Genomic DNA, 21433 nt, shown 5'->3' with positions numbered 1-21433 from the left:
GCACCACCTTGGGGCTCCGTGTGGGAAACCCTTCTGACTGGTGGAGGAATGATCAGGGAGGCTGCTCTGATAAGACCCTGTGGGGCCTCCGTCCAGCTCCCCAAGGATGCACCCCACGGCCCCATTGGCTCTGCTGCTGATGGGTGAGATGGGGGTGGGAGGGAGGGAGGGAGGGATCCGCAGGGCCTGCTCTGGAGCTGTCGCCCAGTGACCCTGCCTCCCGCCCCCTCCCTGCTGCACCTCTGCGTCCGCGGGCAATGAGGCTTCCGGCCTCCACAGCAGGAAGGAGCCTGTGCCTGGTCGCTCCCAGTCGCACCTGGGCGATGGTGAAGCGAAGTCGTTGGGGCTTCCCCGACACATGCAGGTGAGAAACCCAGGGAGGAGGGGGTCTCCTGGATCCGCAGCCCCTTCGTGACCATCTACCTGTGTGCCAGGTGGAGAGGTTGCCTTCGCCCTGTCCTCCTCCTTCCAAGAAGGGATAGTCTGTCTGTCTGTCTTTCTTTCTCCCCCCCCCCCCCCCCGCTCTCATAGTGAGAGAGTTTGGAGAAGCGGCCTCCCAACACGCGGCCGGAAGCCTAATTTGCGAGCCTGGGAAAGGCCCTGCCACCTCCTCAGGGAGAAGCAAGGTGGAAACCGTGCCACCCACAATCAAGAGTGAATGAATAATGTTCTATTTGTTAAAAAATTGCATTATAAATGCCATAAGTAAATGGAAATACTGGAATACCATTGTTTCATTTACTTATAAATGCCATAAGTAAATGGAAATACTGGACGGTGCTGGGGGTGGGGTGGATTTGCCACCCCCCCTAAGCTTGTGCTAGTTAGGTTGGGATCAACAGACGCCCAGGAGCCAATCCATCTCTGTCCCCAGAGAGCGAGGCACACACCTGCTCCTTTTATTGGGACATATGCCTTCTGGAGTGGGAGAGGCCGAGCGCCCTTGCTGGGTGGTGGCTGGAGCACCTTCCAGCGGTCGCACTGAGCCAGGCGCTGGCCCTGTCTTGGGCCAGGAGGGAGGAGCTCTCTGAAAATGTCCCGGTGCCAGATGAAGTCCAGCATTTAGCCCTCAAGTTGAAGGTTCTCCAGAGCTCCTCCCTGGGAGGAGGCCTTCCTTCACCCTGGGGTGGCACTGCACAGGTGGAGTTGACTTGCCCCACTTGTGCCCTCGCAGACTGGCTCTGCAGAGTGAGTTGAGCTGGTGCTCTTAAGCGCCCAGCTTAGTTGCTGGAGGCCTGGTTTTTCCTTTCCTTTTGCTTTGATTCCTTGGGCAGCTGCCTGTTCCATCCCACCAATCTTCAGCCGGGAGCTGGCTTCCCATGGCTTCCCTAGGGATGGGCTCACAAGCAGGTGGCCTCCCTTCGGGTTGGCCCTGCCACTGTTCCCAGGCCCCTCACCGTGGCTGCGGAACAACCAGTGGCTGTGGCTGTCAGGAGGACGGTCGCTTGTGCTCTGCTCCCTTCCCTCTCTCTAGGGCAGGCAGAGAGCATCGAGCCTCTGTGGGCCGTCTGCACCACGGCAGAAAGAAGTCAAGATGTGGTGATGGCCATCAATGCGGATGGCTTTAAAGGGGGGTTGGATACATTCCTGGAGGAGGAGGAGGAGGAGGAGGAGGCTATCAACAGCTACTAGCCCTGATGGCTCTGGTGCAGCCTCCAGTATCCGAGGCAGTACGTCTGTGTGCTCCACTTGCTGGGGAGCATGGGTGGGAGGGTGCTGTTGCACCGTGTCCTGCTTTGTGGGTCCCTGGTCAGCAGCTGGTTGGCCACTGTGTGAACAGAGAGCTGGACCAGATGGACCCTCAGTCTGATCCATCCTCAGGGCTCTTCTGATGTCCTTATTAGCCCCGGATCTGATGCGAGAGGACAGGGATGCCCCTCGGTTGCCAGGACTCAGAGGTCGGCGTTACAGCCCACCCCTCATGCAGGAGAGGGGCTGTGGTTCACTCGGCAGCCTGGGTCCAGAGCCTGGTTTCCCTGCAGGATACAGTGGCCTTGCTGGCCAGCGGGAGCACCAGGCCTGGCTTTCCGACGCCCTCTGGCAAGTCAGCGCAGGCCGCTGATCAGAAGGAGACGCCGCGCGGCAGGAGACCAGGCAGCACAGAACAAGCGTGACGGAGTTTGTGCCCGAGCTTCCCTGCTTACGGCTCCGGTGCCCCAGTCAGCGTTGGTGCTTGGCTTTGTCCAGCAGAAAGTCCCAAGGCCAAAAGCCACGCAGAGTCACAGTCATCGTCCAAAAAGTCCAGCTGCACGTTCCCAGACAGGGGATTAACAGTACACAGGGTTCAAAGCAGACAAGACTCTCAAGATTCATGCTAAGTCCAGGCAAGTCAGCATTTTGGGCATTTAAAACGTTCTCAACGGAGGCTCTTCCGCTTGAATCACTGGCTTAAATATGGGATGGGGGGGCTGCTAAAGCCCTCCTTCTGAGGAACTGTGCTGACAACAGAATCTAGCCCAGAATCTTTTCATGTTGGTGACACACTTTTTAGACATGCATCATTTCGTGACACAGTAATTCAGTTTTACTAGCAAACCGAAGGTTAAACTAACCCCTTATAAGAGATGCGGAGACATACATAAATTGTAATAACGAAATGTATGGGGACACAACATATCTGATGAAAACCTTTCATTTATATTTTTAAAAATACATGATTTGCAAGATAATAACATACATTTCCAAGACTTTTCACATTGAACCAATTTTGTCAAGCTGCGATCGAGCGGCGGTTGAGACGGTGTTCTATCAAAAAACTGGGCCCATGGAATTTCTCGAATGCGTCACTTCAGGTGCAGCTGCGTCACCGGAAGTGACGCAGAATCATCTGTTTCGACCCGATTATGCATCCAGCGCATGCGCAGTACCTGTATGATCCCTCGAACGTGGTGTGCATACACGGATACGACGGAAGGGGAATATACTAGTGCACCATACTAATCGGCACCTTTGCTGCGTAAAAATGCGTGCAAGTTGGTATTGCTTATTTCACATAGACTCAGGTTTCTCATTACATTCACATGACACACCTACACACTGCAGCTGACACACTAATGTGTTGTGACACACAGTTTGGAAACCTCTGATCTAGCCTGTCGCTGCGTCTGGGGGGAGCACCTCCGTTTGGCCCTTCGCAGTTGACGTCTCCACCTGGGTGACCCCCATGACCCCTCCTCCTGCTCGGTTCCCACAGAACATTTCTCAGGTTGTAAACCAGATCCGATTCAAGGCTGTACCTTGCAGTTGCGGCTGATGGGAATATCATCCCCCCTTCACCCTGCAATCAGGTGGGAAGCCAGGCGGAGCCATGCTCTCAGGCCCCAAGGCCTCATGATCAGCCGGGGTTCTAAAACGTTCTGCTCTGAGCCTGAATCAGATTCTGATTCCGAAACTGTAGGACCCACAGCGGCACTGGAGCTGGGCCTGACAGGGAGGGGTGCCCCACATGGGGGTCCGCCTTGCCTTCTTTTCCTTTCCCATGAAAAGAAGAAGGGGAAGGCGGCGGTGGCGGCACGGTAGTTCTAGGGGGAGGCCTTCCCACACCCACGAATGGGCCCATAGATCCTCCTCCCTCTCCCCCTCCCCCAGACCCCACGAGGGCTTCCCTTTGGCATCCATCCATCCCGAGGGGTCCGGCTTGCCCTGCCCCCTCCCGTTTCTGCTCTGCCAATAAAGCAAGGGAGAAGAACAGGCTCAGAAAGGCAGTGGCCCCACTGAAGGGCTCGCGGGGTGGGGGTGAGCAGAACCACAAGGCCCGATCTTTCTGCGGTTGGGAAAGCAGTGGCAAAGGCGAAAGGCAGCTCTGAGGAGGCGCCTGAGCCTTCCAGCTCAAAGGCCAGGTGCCCCTTCCTGTGTCATAAGCTGTTGCCTTGTGGGCTCCCCCGCGGGGCCTTTGGCTGGCCAGGGTGGAGACAGGATGCTGGAGCAGAGAGGCCTGAGCTCTGGCCCAGCTCCAAAGCGCTGCTGAGGTTCTTCCGTTTCAGGGCAAGGGTCCGACTAGACGCCCCGGGTGCCTGCTCACCCTGCAACAGGAGCGCATGAAGCAATGCACAAGGGCGTCGGTGTGCTCAGCACCCACCGGGCCTGTTAGGCCTCAGCCTTTCCAGCAGAAGAGGCTGGGGGGGGGGGGGGTTTCCCTGCCCAGCCACCACCGCTTCGGCCCAGCTGTGCTTCACGCGGATGCGGGGGGGCAACTCCTTGTTCTTCTTCCAGCCCAGAATTGAGTGGTTAGGCACCACGGAGTCCCAAGGCGGTGTAGTAGTTGGAGCGTTGGACTGAGGCTCGGGAGATCTGGGATCAAGTCCCCGCTCGGCGTGAAGCTCACTGGGTGGCTATCATAGAATCACAGAGTTGGAAGGGGCCTACAAGGCCATCAAGTCCAACCCCCTGCTCAGTGCAGGAATCCACCCTAAAGCATCCCTGACAGAGGGTTGTCCAGCTGCCTTTGGGCCCCTTGTTCACACTCTGCCTCACTAACCTCACGGGATAAAATGGGGAGGAGGAGGAGGAGGGGGACCGTGTAAGCTGCCTCGGGTTCCTTGCAAGGGGGGGAAAGGTGCAATAGAATCATATCAATTTCTGCTGCGTGGTTTTATCCTGGTTGTGCTTTTTATACTGTATTTTGTGTTTGTGTTTTTAGATTGTTGGTTGTTTTATTATGGTTTTATGGTTTTAATTTTTGTGAACCGCCCAGAAAGCTTCGGCTATTGGGCGGTCTAAAAATGTAATAAATAAATAAATAAATTGGAAGGGGCCTCTAAGGCCATCGAGTCCAACCCCCTGCTCATCGCAGGAATCCACCTTAAAGCATCCCTGACAAATGGTTGTCCAGCTGCCTCTTGAAGGCCTCTAACATGGGAGGGCCCACCACCTCCCTAGGCAATTGATTCCATTGTCGTACTGCTCTAATAGTCAGGAAGTTTTTCCTGATGTCCAGCCAGAGTCTGGCTTCTTGCAATTTGAGCCCATTATTCCGTGTCCTGCACTCTGGGAGGATCAAGAAGAGATCCTGGCCCTTTTCTGTGTGACAACCTTTGTTGTAGTAGTAATAATAATAACAACAATAAATATCCAATTGGAAGCATAACTCAGCCTTGCCCGCGGGGGCTGTTTCCTTCCGTCCTTCCTCGCTTCCCCCCCCCCCCCCCGGGTCGCAGGGCCATGCTTCAGCCATTTCCCTTTCTGTCTCCAGAGCGCTCTTTGACTACGACAAGACCAAGGACAGCGGCCTCCCCAGCCAGGGGCTGAACTTCCGCTTCGGCGACATCCTCCACGTGATCAACGCCTCCGATGACGAGTGGTGGCAGGCGCGGCTGGTGTTGCCCGGCGGCGAGAGCGAGGAGGTTGGCGTCATTCCCAGCAAGCGCAGGTAGGCATGGGCGCTGGCACATGCCCTGCCGTCAGAGGGCGAGCGGCTGAGGGCGAGGGCGAAGCGCTCGGCATTGGTCGCCTCCGGACGTTCCCCTCCAGTTCTGCCCGTCTGCGAGCCCCCTGGCGTGGCCAAATGACCGCAGGGACCGTCCGCATGAACACATGGCGGGATGGCGGAGCCTCTGACATTTTTCTGCCTTGATTTATCAAGCAGAAGAAATCCTGTGTTTGGAAGAACCTGCTGTTAAGGCCAAACCAGACGTGAAATTGAACGCTCGTTTGGATTTAATGTGCAGGTTCTAAAAGAAATAATGCCTCTGTGTGTGTGTGTGAGAGAGAGAGGGGGGGGAGGGGGACAACAAATCCCCAGAATCATAGGAGGTGGGGAGGGGGATTTCACTCTTTCCTCCCCTGCTACGTTTCTGAGGGGGATTCCTCATCTGAAGCTGGATCTTTCACTGGGACAAAATCCCCCATTGGTGGCAACAGGGAGGTTCCTTCCCAATGCAAGTAGCTGGGGGTGGGGGGTGGGGCGGGGGAGGGAGGTTGCCCCATCCGCAAGCGCCCCCAGGGCTGCTGTTTACCAGCACGTCTTGCCTGTCCCTCAGTGTTTCCTTTTACTTGGTTGGAAGTTATTTTCTCCCTGATAAAGGAGATAATTCCAGCCCTAAAAAAACGGACGTGCACAAGCCAGCCACCTTCTTGACCCCCGTGGCCCACAGATACTGGCTGGGCTTGCACTTGCCACCCAAAGCGGCTCCTTCCTTGGTAAGCCCAGAGGGTGAGAGGGGAGCGTTCCTCAGGCTTCCCCTGAGGTTTGGGGAAGATCATGCAGAGTGAGAGAGCGGCTCCTGCTGCTTTGATCTTCTCCAAACTGATGCAGCAGCAGAAGTGAGAGCTCTGCCGGGGGGGGGGGGGCATCGCTGCCCATCGCAGGCCCTTCTGCACGTGCACCGGGGCCCTCTCCCCTGCCAAGCGGGTGGCTGAGCCCCACCTTGGCTCCCGTAACAGCCAAAGTGGCGGGCTGGGTCTCTGCTCTAGGCAACGCCTCCAAGGCCGGGCTTGCTTGCCGCTGAGTGACTTGCTTGTGCTTCCCCCCCACAGCCTGTGTCTGGCAGGTTGTCCCTTTGCCAGATCACACACACGGGGGGGGGGGGCATCTGGAGTGGGGCATTCCTGGCCAGTTGAGGGGCAGTAAGGCCGAGCTCGTAGCTGCAAGTGCTGCAGCGCAAGTAATGTTTTCTGTGTTGGTTTTGTTTTGTCTTCTGCACTTTCCTGGCAGGGTTGAGAAGAAAGAACGAGCCCGTTTAAAGACAGTGAAATTTAATTCTAAAACCAGAGGTGACAAAGGGGTGAGTTTGGACTCTTGACTGCCTCCAAAGTCTCCTGCCATGACAACTGCCCTAATCGGTGGCCAGGGGTGGCTGACGTCACACCGATACACTGCCAGGGTCCGGACCGGGGGTGCTAAGAAGGAAAGCCATGAACCATGAAAGCCGCTGCGAGGGAAGCGAATCCCTTGCTAGGAATGGTTGGGCTGAAACGGTTTCGGGCTTCCAGGTGGTTGTTGGCATGAAGTCTCTGTGCTGCTGGTCGAGAGTTTAGGGAGGGTGTTCCGAGCCAACGGACGTTTCCGACTGGTTTTTATGTGCAGTCCCAAGGAGAGACCATTGAGACAACGGGGGTTACGGGGGTAGATGTGGTAGAGGGTTCTACAGAGCTGCATGGTGTGACCCAAGTGGATGGGGGCCCTTTGCCTCCCTCTCCCGTCGTACTAGATCACAGCGGGGTCAGCCCACGAGACTGACGGACAGGCAAAAGAGAACCCTCCATCCCACAAAGCCTAATTGAGTGAGGGGATTCACGGCCGTAAGTGGGATGGTAGTGATGATGGCCCAATGGATCAGATGGCTCTGAAGAGAGATGTAGACTAATTGGAGGAGCCTACCTACCTACCTACCTGCGGAGGGAGGCCTGGCAAGGCTTCCAGGTAAAGGGCTGTCGTGTGCAAGCAAGGCAGGGTGCCAGGCACAGGGCACCTCTTTTCCCACGTAGTTTCCTCTGTGGGCCACACTTGTCCCGTGAAAGGGGCGTCAAGGGAGGGGAGGGGAGACTGCCCAGCGCCCTCTGGGGAAACCCATCCCTTGCAAAGATTTTGGTGGCACAGCATGTTCAGGGGCAGCTGAGAGGTAGACAGGAAACCCTCCGGGAGAGCAGAGCAGGCAGGAGTCTCTGTGGCGTAGAGCAGAGGGAGCTCGGAACCAGCCGGCTGGCAGCTGCTTCCTTTTACAGGGAGGCTGGGCTGGAAAGAGGGAGGGAGGGAGCTCACACAGCCCAGGAAAGGCGGCCTTAAGGGAGGGACCTTTGGCCGTGGACGCCAGGGCTGGCAGCGCTTGGCCTAAGGCCACCGTGGCCCTGTTTGAAGGCGGGGGATGGGTGGGGAGAGGCGGCACCTGCAGGAAGCAGATCCAATGAAATATTTCTTCGCTTAAGAAATATTTGATCTGCCCTCGTGCGCCAGGGTCGGATGACACAGTGACCCACGGTGTGGCCATCACGTGCCTGAGCGAGGGACGCGACTCCGCCTGCGCTGGTTCCTCTACTGATTCTCCAAACCCAAGGAAAAGTAGAATTTTGCAAACAAATCCTCCGCACAGCCCACAGAATGTAGACGTTTGTATTTATTTTAGGGCAGCGAGCGCACACGCACACGCACGACCAGCTGTCTGTTTAAAATCTGGCCGCATTGAAGTTGTGGCCCTGTCCACGGACTGTGGCTGAGTTTGCACGTGGCTCCCTTGTCCTAACAAAGCGCCAGGTCCATGCATGAGATCCTGAGCGGAAACCCACGGACGCTTGCCATTGAGAAAGAACTGCCTTCCTGGCTTCCTGCTCTCTCTGCTGGGTCTTGCCTGCTCTTCTTCGCGGTGGCTCCCCTGGGAGGAGCGTGGCCTTCTCCTCACGCACCCTGTCTCTGGCCTTCCTCTCCATGCCTGACCGGGAACTCTGTGCGTGTTCGCTGTGGTCAGTGGCTGCACACAGCAAGCCATGTGGTCTGATCTCTTTCTTGCGGCACCTAACCTGGCAAAGTGGAAAGAGGCAGAATTTCTGGTGCAGAAAATGGAAGCCCCTCCCCCCCCCTCATGTGTGCATGGCTCACATCGCCCCTGACGTGGCACCAGAGTTCTCCATCTCTTCTGCCTGGGGCAAACCAGCTTATGCCTCATCCGGCCTCAAGGGAGAGTTCCCCGCGCTCCCCGCCCTGCTTCCTCTGTGGCTGCCTTTTCTAACCCCTTTGGACGAATGAGCTGCTGGCTCTGAGAAGTGGCCGGGCAAGCTTTGGTCACGTTGATCTGCCCTCGGAACAAAGGCCGAAGCTCTCGGGCCCCTTCAGGGTCCACCAGCCGTGTTCCCTTTCTGGCTTCTAACCATTCCCCTTACAGTCGGAGAGATGAGCGCTCTCCAGCCCTTTGATTGGAGACAGGCGCGCTTGGGCCATGGCTCCCCCAGCCAGGAGGAGGAGGAGCCCTTCCTCACCCCAGTCTGCCCACAGCTGATGCCGGCCCCGCCAGGGCAGTGGGAACTTTGCCCCTCTTGCTGGTTTTGTCTGGGTCGTACATGGCAAGCTGCTCCCCGGGCCTTCCAGTCTGCACGGCACGAACCTGAGCGAACAGCGGGCAGCCTCCCTTGGCACCTGGCCTCCTTGGGTGCTGGGCTGGTTCCCTCAGCTCTGCTCTGGCGTGGCCAGACTCTCCTTGAGGCGGAGGGCCCTGGGCTTGAGCAGGACTCTTCTGCCGGCCCTGGCGGGCTCTCTGCTCGCCTCCAAGACATCGCTCTTGTGAAGCGCTGTCAAGAAATAGGATAATGCATTTGGGGCAAGGGTGGCTACCAGGCCAGGCGCCTGGCCAAGAGTCCCATGGCTCCAAGCCAAAGGCCCGCAAGGGCTTACATAGGGTCAGACTCCCCAGGCGGCCCAGGGGAGCTGCCCATGAGTCCAGCCGGAGTCCGCTCTCTGGGCCTGCCTGGGCGGCCCCTTCCCACTGCAGACGCACGCGCAGACCCTGCCCAGCGGGCCCTCTGGGGCCCCTTGCAGTGTGCACACGTGGAGTGGGGGATCCCATCTCAGAAGCCCACTGGAGGGGAGGACGAAGCAGGCAGGGCTGGCCTGGCTATAAAAAGTATTGGATTTCTTTTGCAAACGGTGCCGCGCTCTGACTGCCTCTCCAAGGCGTCGACCGCTCTCGAGGGTGGACACCCTCCCCACCACATGCGAGCCCTTCGCTAAGCCCGTCTTGCCAGACAGGCTGTGGTGGCTCCACTCCTTCCACGTCAGGAAGAAGAAGAAGACTCCACTGCTGCCTGACGCTTGCGCTCACGAAGAGCGTGGAGGCATTATGGCAAGGCTGCAGAGCCTGACCCGGGCCACCGACACCACGCCGGCCGGCCTCTCTTGGAGCGCCTCCTCCTCCTCCTCCTCCCCCCCTCCCTGCTTGCCAGCCCCCCACTTCTGCCGCCTCAAAGCCCCCTGTCCTCCTTGCCCTGCTGAGCGAGGGATGCCCCCATCCCACCCACCCCAAGCTGCATGTGGGCGTGCTGGGAGCCGGCCTCCACCCGCTTCCGCTGGGGCTGGGCCTCCGTGACGCACCGGAGGTCCCACATGGTTTGTTTTGCCCCTCCTTCCTTCTCTTCTTCAGCAGTCATTCAATGACAAGCGTAAAAAGAACCTCTTTTCCCGAAAATTCCCCTTCTACAAGAACAAGGACCAGAGTGAGCAGGAGACCAGTGATGTGGACCGTAAGTACGGGGGTGGGAGCCCCGCAGCGCCAGGGGCCGACGCGCCGGCCAGCGGGCCGTGTGGGGCTGCCTTGAGGGGTCTTCCAAGAGCTGCAGCAGGGGCCGGAGGGCCGGCCCAGCCCAGCCCTCCTCCTGCGGCGGCGGATCCCGCGGGGCGCCCCGCCGGAGCGCCCCAGCTCTGCCCACTGGAGATGCCGCCACAGGGAAGCGGCTGCGCTGGGCGGCCCTCCTTCCGCCAAGCCCACGCCGAGGATGTCTGGGGTTAGGGTTGAAGGGCTCCTCCTAAATTGGACTGGGGCTGGCCCTGGCCCGGGCGCCTCTCGCCTTCCCCCTGCGGATGCTCTTGGAAGCCCTTGTCGACGCAACCCTGTGATGTGCTACTGACGGTTGTTTTCTTTGTGATTGTCTCTTCATTGCTTGCCCTCTGGGAACTACTCCGCAGGAGATCCCTGAAGACATGGGATCAAAAGGCCTGAGTAAGTGACCCTCCTGCCGCCCTCCCACCCCGCCCTCCCCTACCCCCAGCCCCCCATCTGCACCTTTCCATGGCTACCAGGCAAGCTGGGCGTGAGGCTGCTGAAAGGCTCGTCCTCTGCGAAGGACCCCAGTTCTTGTCTCTTCTGTTGGGCGCTGCCGCCTTCTCTTCCAGGGTTTGCCATCTCATTCAGCCTCCTGACGTTCCTCTCTGGATTTGGGCCTCAGAACTCTTCCTGCAGCTTCTCACTTTGCAAGCATTTGTGTCCCCGTCACCTTTAACCTGGCCTGGGAGACACGGACCTGGAGTCCGCGTTTCCTGGGAGGACTTTGGGCAGCTCACCGTGTCCCGTTAAAGGCACGAATAAAGCCAGCGTAGGGACACCGTCGACGGATGACGTCTCCAGGCCAAGCCGGTTGGAGCTTCCTGGTCCCCCTGTGCCATCCCCTCCTGCCCCCGCCCCAGGGTCTCTCCAGCCCCCCAGCCCCCTTCACAGTTCCCCTCCGCCTCTCCTTGGCTCAGGTCTGGCTTCACGGAGCTCTGTTTATCCACTAGTTTTCCTCTGTAACTAACCAGGCTTTCCCTTTCAGCAGACGCGGCTCTCTCTGCAGATCTTGAGTGGGATGGCCGGCCACGACTGCCACCTCTTGCACAGGGTGGGGTGGGGTGGGGGGCGTCGTCCCCAGCGCAGCAAAGGCCTAAAGCCTCCCAGGGGTCCTGTTCTTATTTGGGGACTTCCCTCCGCCTGCCTCTGCTCCCGCAGCCAACACTCCTGCTCCCTCTCCTGTGTGGAGGAGCCATAGCCCTGTGGCCCTGCCCCTGCTCTGCCAGGCACACGAAAGCTCCCCAGCCAGGACTGGAGGCAGCCGCCTCAGCCCGACTCCACCCATTGGGCCTTCCAGCCGAGCGTCGGCAACACGGGCTGGCGGCCCTGGTTCTGCCTCCCACCGGGGTTTCAAGCAGGAGCCCTTCCTCTCCCTACTTGGGGACGCTGTCGGGGATTGGACCTGGAGGCCTGTGCGTGCCAAGCAGGGGCGCAGGTTCAGTAGGAACAGCCTCGTTCACGACACCTGAGACATTGAAGCAGGCCTTTCGCCCCTGCAGGACCAGGTGCCAGAGCCCAGCCGTGCAGGGGGGAGGGGCTCCCGGGTGGCCTCCCTTCTTCCGGAGCGTGCCTGCATTTCAGCTGAAGTGCCTGGATTTCTCCTTCAGTGCCCCTTACTTTGGGAGCTTGAGCTGGAAGGAGAGAGCTCCGTCCCTGGGCAAGTGGCCCGGCTCTGCAGGAGCCCACCTTGGCCAAGTGGCCTGTTGAAAGTCGGGATTCCCCCCCCCCCCCCCACTGCCCCTGCCCACAGGCTGGGTGCCTTGTCAGCCACCGTGTGCTGCCTTTTTGGCTCTCCCACTGGAGCCCCCTCCATTTTCCCAGAGGGGAGTCATCACCCCACCCCCACTCGCTTTACCAGCCTGTGCAGCAGCAGCCCCATCATCCCTGGCTGTGGGCATTCAGCATAGCATGCTGGTGGGGCTCCGAGCAGGAAGTCCCTCTCGCCTCACGCAGCCAGCCAGCCAGCCGAGGACAGGGTGGTGCCCCCCCCTCCCCCTCCCCCTCCCCCAGCCCTGCTGAGTGTTGGGAAGTTGCTCTTGGGCTTGGCAGGGTTTTCTCCTCGGGTGTTTGGGCTTCCCTCGGCCTCTCGCCTGTGCTTCCCCCTCTCTCGCCCCCTCCCCCATTTCTTTGCGCGGATCCTCAGCCGCTGCAAGGCCAGCCCTGCCTCCGCTCCCTCGCCTCTGCTGGAGCTGGGGTGCAGAACCTCCGGCCCTCCTGGGATTACAGTCCTGCCCTCCGAGGTCCCCCTGGTGGCTGCACACCCTGGCCCAAGGCCCGGCTGCCTGCCATTTCCCCCATTCTAAGCAGTTGAAACGCCTCTCCTGAGGCTGCACTGCCGGCAGTAGGAGCTCTTAGGAGCTATTCTGCGCTGGCAGTTCTAGCACCAGCCAGCCCTCTTGCCGTTGCCCACCCCCACCGGGACACGACCCTCCAGAGCCTCCCGCAAAACGAAATCCAGCCCTTGGGCTGGGAGAGGTTCTGCACTGCTGCGCTGGGGCCGTCCCTCAGTCCTGCCTTCTCTTCCCGTTTCAGAGCACGTGACGTCCAACGCCAGCGATAGTGAAAGTAGCTACCGTAAGTGTTTTAAGAGCCTTCTTCGTTTTGTCTGTGGGCATTATCTGTGGTTTCCTTTCCAGGTGCTTGACGCAATTTGAGACCGCAGGTAACGTGTGACGTCCCTAAAGCCGCTCCGCAGCCACGAGGCCTTCCATGTCTCTGAGGGTGGCAGGGCTGTGGAGCGTGTCTCAAAGGCTCTTTCCCCATCCGACTGAACGGTGTTCTCACCCCTGCAGAAGGGACCCATTCCCCAGCGGCCAAGCGGTAGATGGAACCCCCCCCCTGCCCCAGCGCTTCTGTGCGCCTCAGAAAGATCTGACACAAAAGGGATCCGAGGCAGGTGTTTTCTCTTTGGCAGCTCTCTGCAGGGCTGACCTGGCCGTCACCCTTCAAGGTCACACCTCCTCCCTTGCCTCTGGCCTCATTGTTTGCCGTCTTCAGTCCCTTCCGCCTTGCCTGCTGGGCTCCCCTTCAGCGTCCTTTGGGCACCCTCGGACACTCTCATTTGAGTCTTTTCCAGAACCTTGAACAGCGCAGTCACTTTCTGGGCCTTGGGAACAAGGATCCTGATGAAACACTTCAAAATCACCACGTGCTCAGTTGAGTGGTGCATGTTCCTTTTACCCCATGCGCCCGGGAGTGTCCACTCAGACTGGCAGCAGCACTTCGGGGTCTCATAGAACTGCAGAATATTAGAGTTGGAAGGGGCCTCTAAGGCCATCAGGTCTGACCCCCTCGTCAATGCAGGAATCCACCTTAAAGCATCCCTGATAGATGGTTGTCCAGCTGCCTCTTGAAGGCCTCTAGTGTGGGAGAGCCCATGACCTCCCTAGGCTATCGGTTCCATCATCATACTGCTCTAACTGTCAGGAAGTTTTTCCTGATGTCCAGCCGGAATCTAGCGTCCCAAACTCCTATTTCATGGTTGTGTTCTTGTGAGGGGACTCTCTTTGCAACCTTTCCCACCAGTTATTCAATTTCTGCCAAAATGCTCAGCCACCTCTTAGTGCTTCTAAGTTTTGAAAAAAATAAGTGGTTCTGATGTACAGACTGACAACCTTGAAGTATCAGCAAACCTGTAGGGTTCCTGTTATTCCCTGCAGTTCGTGGCCTTAATTAGAGCAGGTCACTGAGGCTTTCTTGGAAAAGAACTGGATGCTCAATATTGCCTTTTATGTGGTTAGCTTCAGAAAGGGAGCCTAGAAATGCCATAAATAAATAAATACCTTCCCAAACAATGCCTCATCTACTTGTTCTGGTTCAGGGGCCCTGTATTAGATTCCACCTGAACAGTAGCAATAAGCATTGTGTTAAGGAGGACGGACGGCTGCCCCCGAGCACCTCCCTCTCCTTCACGCGGTTCTAGAATTAGACCGGCCGGTTGTTGTGGTTGTTGTTGAAGGCATTTCTGCCCTGCCCTATAGCAGTAGATCTTAAGGTGGGATCCAGCAATACAAAACATTCCACATAAGACCACAGGCATAAAATCAGCAACAAGCCCCAAGCAACAGATTGAAACTAAGCTACTGTCCCTCAGGCACCAGACCTTGGGCAGATGACCAGGTCTTGACATGGCGCTGGCAGATGACCCGTGTTGGCACCAGCCGGGCCTCCGGAAGTGGGGCGTTCTCTGACCAGGGCATCACAGCCAAGGGAGCTCTTTCCTGCGACTCCGCAGACGGCATCGCTCCCAACCATGAGACAGAGAAAGGAGCGACACTGTGGGACAGAGAAAGGGGCAGCCCCACCAAGGACGCATTGCAGTAGCCTAAACAGCAGCGGGGGCGGGGGAGGGCAGAACGGAGCACGGAGGCATCCCACACCGTCATAGCAGGAGGCGCCCAACCAAAGTCCCCCAGCGCCACCCTCTGAACCTGGCCCTGCAGGTAGGAGCAGAACTGCCGTAGTAACATTGTGCCTTCAACTCACAACACGCTGAGTTAGTCCGATAAGCTACCATGACTGACGATATTACAAAGCCACTGAACGATCCAAGAGGCTCCGCTTGTCTCTTCCCTGGAGCTGGTCAGCCGTTAGGGTGACCAAAGCTCTTTTGATCCCAAACCTCAGGGTGAAGCAACACTGGAATGGCTCTAGAAACTCTTGTTTCCTCCAAGGACATCTGCAGCTGAGCGGCTACCACCCGCTCAAGCGTCTTGCCCCAAACGGTTGTTAAAAGTGTGGTGGTGGTTCTTGTATATCTCAGGGCCCAGGTAGAGGCCCCTGCCACTTTGCCCAAGGCAGCCACAGGCGCCACCCTCTGACCTCACCAGGACTTCACCAGCCCTGGACCCACCCACCCAGTCACTCCCTCTCAGTCGCGCCTGCATAAAGCGGGATGGATGGGTTCAAGCATCTTGTCCACTTCTTTGGGCTGCTACAACTGAAATTGATCCCCCAAATGCTAACTGGGCCGTCCTCGAGACACTGCCCCAGATACTGCCCCAACTCTGGCATCAAGATCCGAGCAGATGCAAGCAACTTTCTCTGCCAACTACTTAGCCAGTTTGTCTCAGCAGGTGGCAAAAGGTTCCGCTCCCACCCCCTGAAAGCCCAGGGTCTTCACCACCCAGAGCAACTCTGCTGAACAACACCTCAAGGACGGAACGGAGGAGCCCAAGGCTTCTTCGTCTCCCTCGCTGCCGGAGAGGAGGCACGACGAAGCGCTCTTCCGTGCGTTCAGTCGCACGGACTCTGTGGCTTAAGCCGCGTGTGCTCCGGTCTTCACCCGCCTGTTTCATGGTCCACGGATCATCTGCAAACCCAGAAGAGGATGCTTCAGATCGCTTCCCATTCTAGCTTCCCATTCCATAGAAGGACCCAGAGGCCTTGACAGAATCACCCACACTGCCAGAGTCCATGAGCCTCCCAGGGCGGGCTGCCTGAATTGGTCCCCAGCCCTGCGAAAAGGGTCTGCTACCATCAGTCCAAACCTTGGGCTAGTATCTCTTCCATTCATTCTCTTTCCCCCCGTGCTCTTATCTTCACCAATTGCGCTCACAGGAATTGCCACCCCTTTCTCCACTCTGAAGAGAGAGCACTCAGCCACCCATCTTCACTGTGGCTTGCGCTGTTAGATGTGGTGTTGAGTTTTGGCTTTCCCATAACGAGGACTTCAAGGTCGACCAGAATGTTTGCGACCACTTTCACCCCTCTCTTCTCTTGGTGCTCCTCGGTTCAGCCTGCAAGCCGAGAGAGCACCGGCCTTAGCAGGAGGAGGTGAGCAGGGAGAGGAAGACTCCCCAATCCTCACCTGGGCTGGGATTCGTCAGCAGCCGTGGGAAGAGAACTCCCTGGGCTTCCTGTTGGCGTTTGCCCTCTCTTCCCACGTCCAGTCCCAGGGACACAGGCGTCCCTTTCGCACAGCCCCGGCAGCGGCAGTAATGTTGTATGTGCTGGAAGATTTCCGTTTGCTTGCTGATGGTTCTGTCATGACCCGGTTGAGAGGCTCTCCGCTTTTGGCTCTCAGACGCTTTGATTTGGATGCGTAGCAAAAAGATCAAAGCCCCTTTTCTGAATATGCAATTCTAAACAGCTTCTTTCTTTCTTTCTTTCTTTCTTTCTCATTCACAAACACACACATACACACACACACACACTGTCCCCCAGCTCTCTCATTTGGTCTTGGTGATAGAAGAGTAGGCTGTTCAAAAGGCCTCTGTGGTAGTGACATCTGTTTTATTATTGCTTCCTGTTCCAACAAACTCTTTGTTCTGTTCCAGTAAGTCACTTCTGTTATTGACATTTCTGTTTATTTGTTGAACTGGTTTTTGGCTTGTGACTGCTTGTACAAAGTATACTGAGGGTCCTTCATCTGTTACCCCAACGAACTCTGGGTGCATCCCAGACGCTGTAGTCCTCATGGGCCGCGCGGGAAGGGGCCAGGGCTTAGCTCTTCCTTTGGATCGTGCTCACAAAGAACGCTGCCATAAGGAGTGTTGGGGCTGCCTGTACAAGAATAAGCTTGTCACCGTTCTGCCCTTTATGTACAATTAAAAACCTTAATGAACTGTTGCTAACCGAAAAGAAAAGAGACGAAAACCCAAAGCCTTGTGCAGCTCCCGGGCTTTTGAACCACGTGTGCGAACCGCTGGGCGATTTGGCCTTGCAGAGGGCTGTCGGAGGCAGGAGGGCGCAGATGGGCTGGCAGGAAGCAGCCTACTTCCAAATGGGCAGAGAGGCTTCTAAGAACACGTGAATCCAGAGGTTCTGCTTTCTGTCCACATTGCAGCTCTAACGTTCCCCGCCCGGCTTCAGGCTGCTTCCCTCAGTGGGCGAGGTGCCGCCAGCAAATGCTCCAGGCCACGGAGGGTTTCAAAGGAAACTCTCCGGAGGGCGTCTGGACAGCAGCCTGCCTTGCGTTTCTGCATTTGGCCCTGAACTCTGCAGCCTCTGAGTGCAGAAGCTCAGGCCCTTCACTGCTGCTGGAATGAAGGAAAATGCGTTCAGTGAAACAAGGAGATAGAAGAAGTCACGTTCATTAAGGGGTCTCTAGGCAAAACATGCATCTTGCAAAAGAAAAAGGGAAAAGCTTGTGCCTGCAGCGTAAACCCCCTGCGGCCCCCGGCGCCTTTGGCAGTGACTGAACAGATCACTTCCCCTGTGCCCAATGCGCCATGGGGTGGACTCTTGTCCAGGAACAGCTGGGACTTCACGTTATTATTATTATTATTTATTTATATAGCACCATCAATGCACATGGTGCTGTACAGAGTAAAACAGTAAATAGCAAGGCCCTGCCGCATAGGCTTACATTCTAATAAAATCATAGTAAAGCAATAAGGAGGGGAAGAGAATGGAAACAGGCACTGGGTAGGGTAAACAGGCACAGGGTAGGGTAAAACTAACAGTATAACTAACAGTCTAAAGTCTGAGCAACATCAAGTTTTAAAAGCTTTAGGAAAAAGAAAAGTTTTTAGTTGAGCTTTAAAAGCTGTGATTGAACTTGTAGTTCTCAAATGTTCTGGAAGAGCGTTCCAGGCGTAAGGGGCAGCAGAAGAGAATGGACGAAGCCGAGCAAGGGAAGTAGAGACCCTTGGGCAGGCGAGAAACATGGCATCAGAGGAGCGAAGAGGGCGAGCGGGGCAATAGTGTGAGATGAGAGAGGAGAGATAGGGCGGAGCTAGACCGTGGAAAGCTTTGAAGGTCAAGAGCTCAGTAGTGCTAACCATCCCCATGAACTCATCTTCGTCTGAATAACATTAGACTGTAGCTCATTGCTTTCACAGAAAATGGCGGTTGTTTACCTCATCTCTTGACATTTACATCATTTTGCTGATCTGGAAGATTCTTTCCTCCAGACTTTCTCCGCTTAATCATTAATGGAAGAACTGGCTGGCTGGCTGGCTGGCAGGCAGGGGGTGGGGTGGGGGGGTGACAAGCAAGTGCTCTATACTACAGTGGCTAAACTTATACATCTAAATTTATAGGTGGCCAAGAAGAATATGTCTTGTCTTATGAGCCGGTGACTCAGCAAGAAGGTTTGTACAGCTTTGCTTCTGAAATAAGCAGACCCACTGTGGGCCGCAGAGACCTGAGCGAGACACACACACACACACACACACACACACACACACACACACCCAGCCCTGTGCTTGAGAGCCTGCTGGCTGGTGTTTCGGAGCGGGTGCCTTATTAGGCGAGGTGAAATCTTTGCCTACCCCCCAAGAGCCTTGGAAGGACCGTGTCATGAACAGAAAGGTGTGGATTGGGTCTTGGGGCCCACCACAGCGCCGGCTCTACACACGCAGGCCTCGTTCCCCAGACCAAGGGTGGGCTTTGCCCTGCGGCCACAGAGGGGGGCAGGGGCAGGGGCAGTGGGGGGCCTCAGTCAGAACTCTGCTGGGGATTGGGAGGGAGCGCTTCAGGCCTCTGGATCTTTTTAAGCCCTTCAGTTTTGTTTTTAAATTGTGTTGCTGTGTTTTTAGATATTTCCCTGCTGCTGTTTTTTACTTTGATTCTGTTTTGTTTAAATATTTAAAGGTTTTATATTAGGTTCTGTCATGTTGTATTTTAGAGTTTTAATTTTTGTGAACCTCCCAGAGAGCTTTGGCTATTGGGTCACACAGAAATGAATAAATAAATGGGAAATCTGGCAGAGAAGATCTGTCATGTCTGGCTGCAAAATGCCCAGGACATTTTATTGGTTGGTTGGTTCACAACCTGCCTGTGTGTCCCAGTAACATAAACAGTGGGTGGGTTACGGTCCACCAGCACGAAGCTCTTCAGAACTGCCCTCTGCTCTTTTGGGTCAGGGGGCTTTGCGGACTTTGCCCAGGCAACCTCAGCTCCGTGTGCCTCTTGCTCACCCAGCTCTGGTGCTTTCCCCCTCTGCTAGTAGCTCAGGACCAGCAGACGCTCATTTCCAGGGTGGGTGGGGGTTGGGCATAGGTCAGTGCCTGGGCCTTGGGCCAAACCTGGATGAAATTTGGAGGAGCAGTTGAAAACACATGGTATTGGGCGGTTCCTGTAAATAGAATAAGCAAGCAAGGGGCGTTGAGTCAGGAGAAACCTCCCCGGACGTGAGCTTTTCCAGCATGCTCAACCGGAGAGGAGCGCTGCCCCCCCCTTCACCAAAGGCAGGGAGGGATGCGGAAGCCGAGTGCCGGAGCAAGCAAGTGAACTTTGAAGCTCTCAAACGGACCTGACACTCATGTCTAAACCTGGCTTGTCTTATGGAGGAGGAGATCCCCTAAACTGCCACCCATGGATTTAATTTGACGTCCTGCCTCCACACCTCTATCAGCCTTGGCTTTTGATTGCTGGTCTGGGTGGGGAAAATGCAGTGGAGGAGAATAAGAGATAATCCTGTAATAAATAGAATGGATAGCTATCGGCAAAGCAGTGGCCTAAGAGACGAGGCGGCACTGGCGGCTGGTGTGGGAGAGGAGGCCGGGGCAAGCGGCTGAACGCCCCTCCACAGGCCCTCTGATTCAAGGCCTTGGAGCTGGGGGTGGAGATGGGTCCCTGGGAAGTGGATGCTGGCCGGGCAGCCAGCTGTTGCGCCCAAATGCTCCCTCTTTCTCATCGGTGCGCAATTCCCCTTCGAGAGAGGCCGGCTGCTGTCTCTTGGTCGTTTCGTTTCCATGCCCTGACTTTGCTGAAACTCTCTAACCAAAAGCTGTTTGGTCCGTTATCTTCCAGTCAGTTACACGCGGCCTGTGATCATTCTGGGACCTATGAAAGACCGGATCAACGATGACCTGATCTCTGAATTTCCTGACAAGTTTGGGTCCTGTGTCCCACGTATGTATGGCAAAGGGCTGTCCGAGAAGGCTTCAGTGTGTAGGACAGGAGGGCTGCGGAAAACCCGTCCTGTCCCCTGAGGGCTGAATTCCGGTTCAGAGAAGCTCTCGGGAAGGGGGGGAGGCATTCCGGGAGGGGCCAAAATACCATCCTATTTTACTTTGAAGCCCTTCCTGCCAGCAACGGAGCCCTCAGGGGAGGCATTTCAACCTTTTAGAATTGGCCGGGGGGGGGGACTTCACAAAACTAGTTTAGGAAAAGGGGGCAGGGCTTGCTGGGTACCCTTGGAGGGCTGGATTTTGCCCCCTGACCTGTGCTCCTGCACCCATGAAAGAGGCATAGAGGCAAGAGCCTGCCCCACAGAGCCTACAGTCCAAGTCAGCTGGAGGAGGGAAGAAAAGGGGTCTCACAGGCGAACCGATGCATTTGTGTAGTTTTAAGGTTTGGAAGGAGGCTGTTGAGGAGTCAAGCCCACCCTTCCCCAGCACAGGTGGGTTTTGAGGAGTGGGGAGATGCTGTGATCTGGATGTGGAGCCCTTTGAGAGGGCAGGAGAGTGGTGGAGCATGCAAGGGCATCTTGTGAAAGTTAAGATCAGGGAGGAAGAACGGGGAGAGCTCTGGAAGTCAGAAGAGAAGGCGTCGATGTTCTGCGTTCAACTTTGCATTATCTATTTGTAGTTTCAAAATTTAGGAAGCCTTTGGCTGCTATTTCACCACCTCATACTCCAGGAAATAAAGCCAGACTGGTCACTTGAGGGAATGGTATTAAAGGCAAAACTGAAGTACTTTGGCCACATAATGAGAAGACAGGACACCCTGGAGAAGAGGCTGATGCTAGGGAGAGTGGAAGGAAGAGCAAGATGGAGGGATGATATTCTAGAGGTGACGGACTCGACCTTGGGGGAGCTGGGGGTGGCGACGGCCGACAGAAAGCTCTGGCGTGGGCTGGTCCATGAAGTCACGAAGAGTCGGAAGCGACTGAACGAATAAACAACAAAGCTTCAACAAGGAATATGCCAGGAATTGTGGCATGGGTTGAATTCTGCCATTTTACTAACGAGCATTAGTAAATGAAAAACCTTTGCTTTCACTTTTACTATACACATGAGCTCCTTCAAATAAAACACAGACATCGAAATGTAACGTATGGCCCAAACTCAGAAGCCCTTGTTCCTAAACATTCCTTGTCACTAAAGATTTAGGGTTGCTGACCGACCTGGATAGAGGCGTGCGCCTGGTCTCGGGTGGGCTGGCCCCGCTCCTGAAGGACTCGGCGTGCAGCTTGGGAGCGTCAAACCTGGCCACAAAGTTTTGCCTTGGGAGGCAACGTCGGAGCCGACCCGTCTACCAGTTCAGGGCCCGCCGTCTCAGCTGAGGTTGCCACCCCT

The 21433-nt window shown here is 56.4% G+C and overlaps 1 protein-coding gene across 12 annotated transcripts in view; it reads left to right on the top strand.

Moving 5' to 3' along the window:
* The window catches only part of DLG1 (discs large MAGUK scaffold protein 1), a 147705-nt gene that overhangs the window by 112478 nt on the left and 13794 nt on the right, over window positions 1-21433 (top strand). For 7 of the 12 annotated variants that reach the window (XM_063131686.1, XM_063131692.1, XM_063131687.1 and 4 more), the window contains 6 exons: window positions 5192-5368; window positions 6653-6722; window positions 10065-10164; window positions 12777-12818; window positions 18230-18280; window positions 19944-20045. In XM_063131686.1, the coding sequence (XP_062987756.1) occupies window positions 5192-5368; window positions 6653-6722; window positions 10065-10164; window positions 12777-12818; window positions 18230-18280; window positions 19944-20045 (542 nt within the window). Of the gene's footprint in view, window positions 1-5191; window positions 5369-6652; window positions 6723-10064; window positions 10165-10606; window positions 10641-12776; window positions 12819-18229; window positions 18281-19943; window positions 20046-21433 lie in introns of all 12 variants that reach the window. The other 5 variants (XM_063131691.1, XM_063131690.1, XM_063131695.1 and 2 more) reach the window with 2 other exon arrangements.

This window comes from Elgaria multicarinata, chromosome 8 (genome assembly GCF_023053635.1).
Source record: "Elgaria multicarinata webbii isolate HBS135686 ecotype San Diego chromosome 8, rElgMul1.1.pri, whole genome shotgun sequence".
Classification (NCBI taxonomy): domain Eukaryota; kingdom Metazoa; phylum Chordata; class Lepidosauria; order Squamata; family Anguidae; genus Elgaria; species Elgaria multicarinata.
Note: the sequence above shows the minus strand (reverse complement) of the source record. Positions and strands in the feature narration are given on the sequence as shown.